Here is a 2494-nt window from a genome sequence, read left to right as displayed (position 1 = left end):
CTGCCTGCCTCTCCGGTAAGCCATCCTCTCCCACTGGAACCATCGTCCTGCCGGGATGGGAGGGAAGGGACCTGGCAGTGTCCCCGGGAGCCGGCTCATCAGCAGAGTGCCCAGCGGTCCAACGCCATCCCTCGGAGCTGACGCCAGCAAAATGACTCATTTTGCTGAGTAATTAGAGAGCAAACGGGAGCAGGACAAGAGGGGGAGGAGACGTGCGCTGCAGCATGCACGCTTGCTTGGGGACAACTAAAAATCGACGCCTGCTTCTTCCAAAACGCTGCCCTTTGCCTTGCCTGGTGCGCAGGGCATGGCCAGACCAGGCTAGCGATGTCCCGGGCATCCTGGCAGCGGCCGGAGAGCTCTGCCGGACGGGGCTGAGCTCCTCTGCTCGGTGAGAAGAGTTGGAGCTTGCCAGATCGGCCACCCTACCAAGCACGCCGCAGGTTGCCGAGCACAGGAAGGTTATGGCAGCGAAACGGGTGCAATTTTGCAGTTTGATGAGGTTCACAGGGCAATTTTGCAGTTTGAGGTTCTCGGAGTCCCAAGGGAAAGCTGGAGCGGCAGGGTGCCTTTAAAATATTTGCTGTGTACGGGGAGATGGTATCGGTTGCCTGTGCATCCCCGCAGCAGCTGAAAGCATCGAGGGAAGGCAAACAGCAGGGCAACGTGCCTCCTAGTTGTAACACACCCTCCAAACCCTTAAAACATCTGCAAACCCACGCTGCTACAGGGTGGAGAAACTCCAAACCCCGCTCTCGTCCCCTGCAAAGGCAGCAGGCGGGCTCGAGCAGGGAAAGATGCCAGCCGGGGTTTCACCGGTGTCCCCAACGCCGAGGCAGCGGCCGTGGGGCAGAGGAGCACGCGTGCCCCTCTCACGCTCAGCGTGTTGCTGCAGGTTGCTGATGCAGTTTGGTTTTCCTTTCCAGCTGAGAGACATGCCGGCTGCCCGTGCGTCACGGCTTCTATGGATGATATCTATTTTGAGCATACCATTAGGTAAATACTCCGCTCTCCAGCCGGGCATGTGCGGGGGAGGCAGATGGGTTTTTCCTGTCTGCTGGGTGCAACGCGGATGGTGGGGCTGGAGCTGGGACAGGGAGCAGCGTGTTTGGGAGGGGAGGAGATGCGGTGGCAGTGCCAGGCTCAGGGGGCAGCCAGGGATTGAGGCTCCAGCTCCGCCGCAGGGCTGCGGACCGACTGTCTGCTCTGATTTATCTGCTGTCTGGTCGCCTGGGGAGCTCCTGCTGGGTTGGCTTCCCGGTATTTCCCCCAACCCCAGCTCCTCCCCGGCTTTGTTCAAGAAACAACTCTGACTTAGTGCTCTGGAAAACTTAAATCTTGCAAATCGTGCCTCTGTAGCAGCCGTGTGGGTGGCTGGCATGCTGTGGGGCTCACCCACCCGGTGCTGGGAGCAGTGGGACCTCCCTGAGCATCACTTTATGAGATGCACTAGGCTGAGCTTTGCCCGGCCAAAATCCCCTCCCAAGCTTGTCCTGGCAACCCCCGGGTGCTGCCCCCCACGGAGGTGCCCACCCCGATGCACGCAGCCCCTGGACTGCCACGTTGCAGGGGACTACATAAGCATTCCCACCCGGCGTGGGTCCTACATGCCCAAGGTGGTCTCCTCCCTCACCAGCCCCGGACAGCCCAGGTGCTGCCACTCACCTTTCCTCATCTCTCAGAGCCCCCATACCTGCCCCATGCAGGGGGGTGCCTGTCTGCTCACCCCTGGGTACCATCTCGGGGGGCTCAGTGGGTGTTTTGGTGCACTTACAAATGCAGAGTTATCTACCCGATGGCAGAGGTGCCGGCAGCGGTTCCGCATCCCCTGGGGACCTGCTGGCTGAAGGCTGGCCCAGCCAAGCAAGCCGTGCAGTATAGGATCCATGCTGCCTAGCAGCTCAGCATCATGCAGGGGACACACGTCTCCCCACTGAAGACAGAGACCAGTGTGGGCACCCAGGGCTGGTGTTGAGGTCCCAGGCTGTCGGCTGATTTGTTTGGTGCTGGGAAGTCCCACTCACTCTTGAGCTTCACCGTCATCCCCAGGAAATGTTAAACCTACTTTCTCCATCTCACATGGGATGTCGCGGTGCTGGTGGGTCGGCAACCCACTGGCAGAGGCTGGGGTGCCCGTCGGGTGGCACCGTCGGGGTCGATGCCATGCACTGAGGGGGCTCAGCAGGTGCCATGCCCAGCACCTTTGCCTGGAAGGCTTTTCCCGGTGGGTTTCGGGAGCGGGAGGACAGACCCGAGCCCTGCTCCAGAGCATTAAATCAAACCCTGCAAGGTATTTGTCCCTCCTCAGGGGTGAGCCGGGCATCGCTCCAAGGGGTCAGGGAATTTGTGCTGCTCCTGGCTCAGATCCCACTTGCCGTGGTCCAGCTTAATGTTCCGAGCGAGGGGCCTGGCAGGGATTTCCCACAGAGCCATTTGAAGGCGGAGGAGCTTCGGGCAGCGTTTGCTGTCTGCTCTCCTCCTTGCCCGGCTGTTT

General features: G+C 60.6%; 1 protein-coding gene across 1 annotated transcript in view; it reads left to right on the top strand.

The window, feature by feature from the left end:
* The window catches only part of LOC104162940 (acyl-coenzyme A thioesterase 11-like), a 5749-nt gene that overhangs the window by 112 nt on the left and 3143 nt on the right, over positions 1-2494 (top strand). Inside the window, exons 1-2 of the mRNA XM_009701788.1 lie at positions 1-15; positions 927-996. The exon at positions 1-15 is cut by the window's left edge and continues 112 nt beyond it. Of these exons, the coding sequence (XP_009700090.1) occupies positions 1-15; positions 927-996 (85 nt within the window). The remainder of the gene's footprint in view (positions 16-926; positions 997-2494) is intronic.

The sequence above is a fragment of the Cariama cristata genome, unplaced genomic scaffold, assembly GCF_000690535.1.
Source record: "Cariama cristata isolate BGI_N322 unplaced genomic scaffold, ASM69053v1 scaffold34066, whole genome shotgun sequence".
In the NCBI taxonomy this organism is placed as follows: Eukaryota; Metazoa; Chordata; class Aves; order Cariamiformes; family Cariamidae; genus Cariama; species Cariama cristata.
This window is presented reverse-complemented; position numbering and strand designations above follow the sequence as displayed.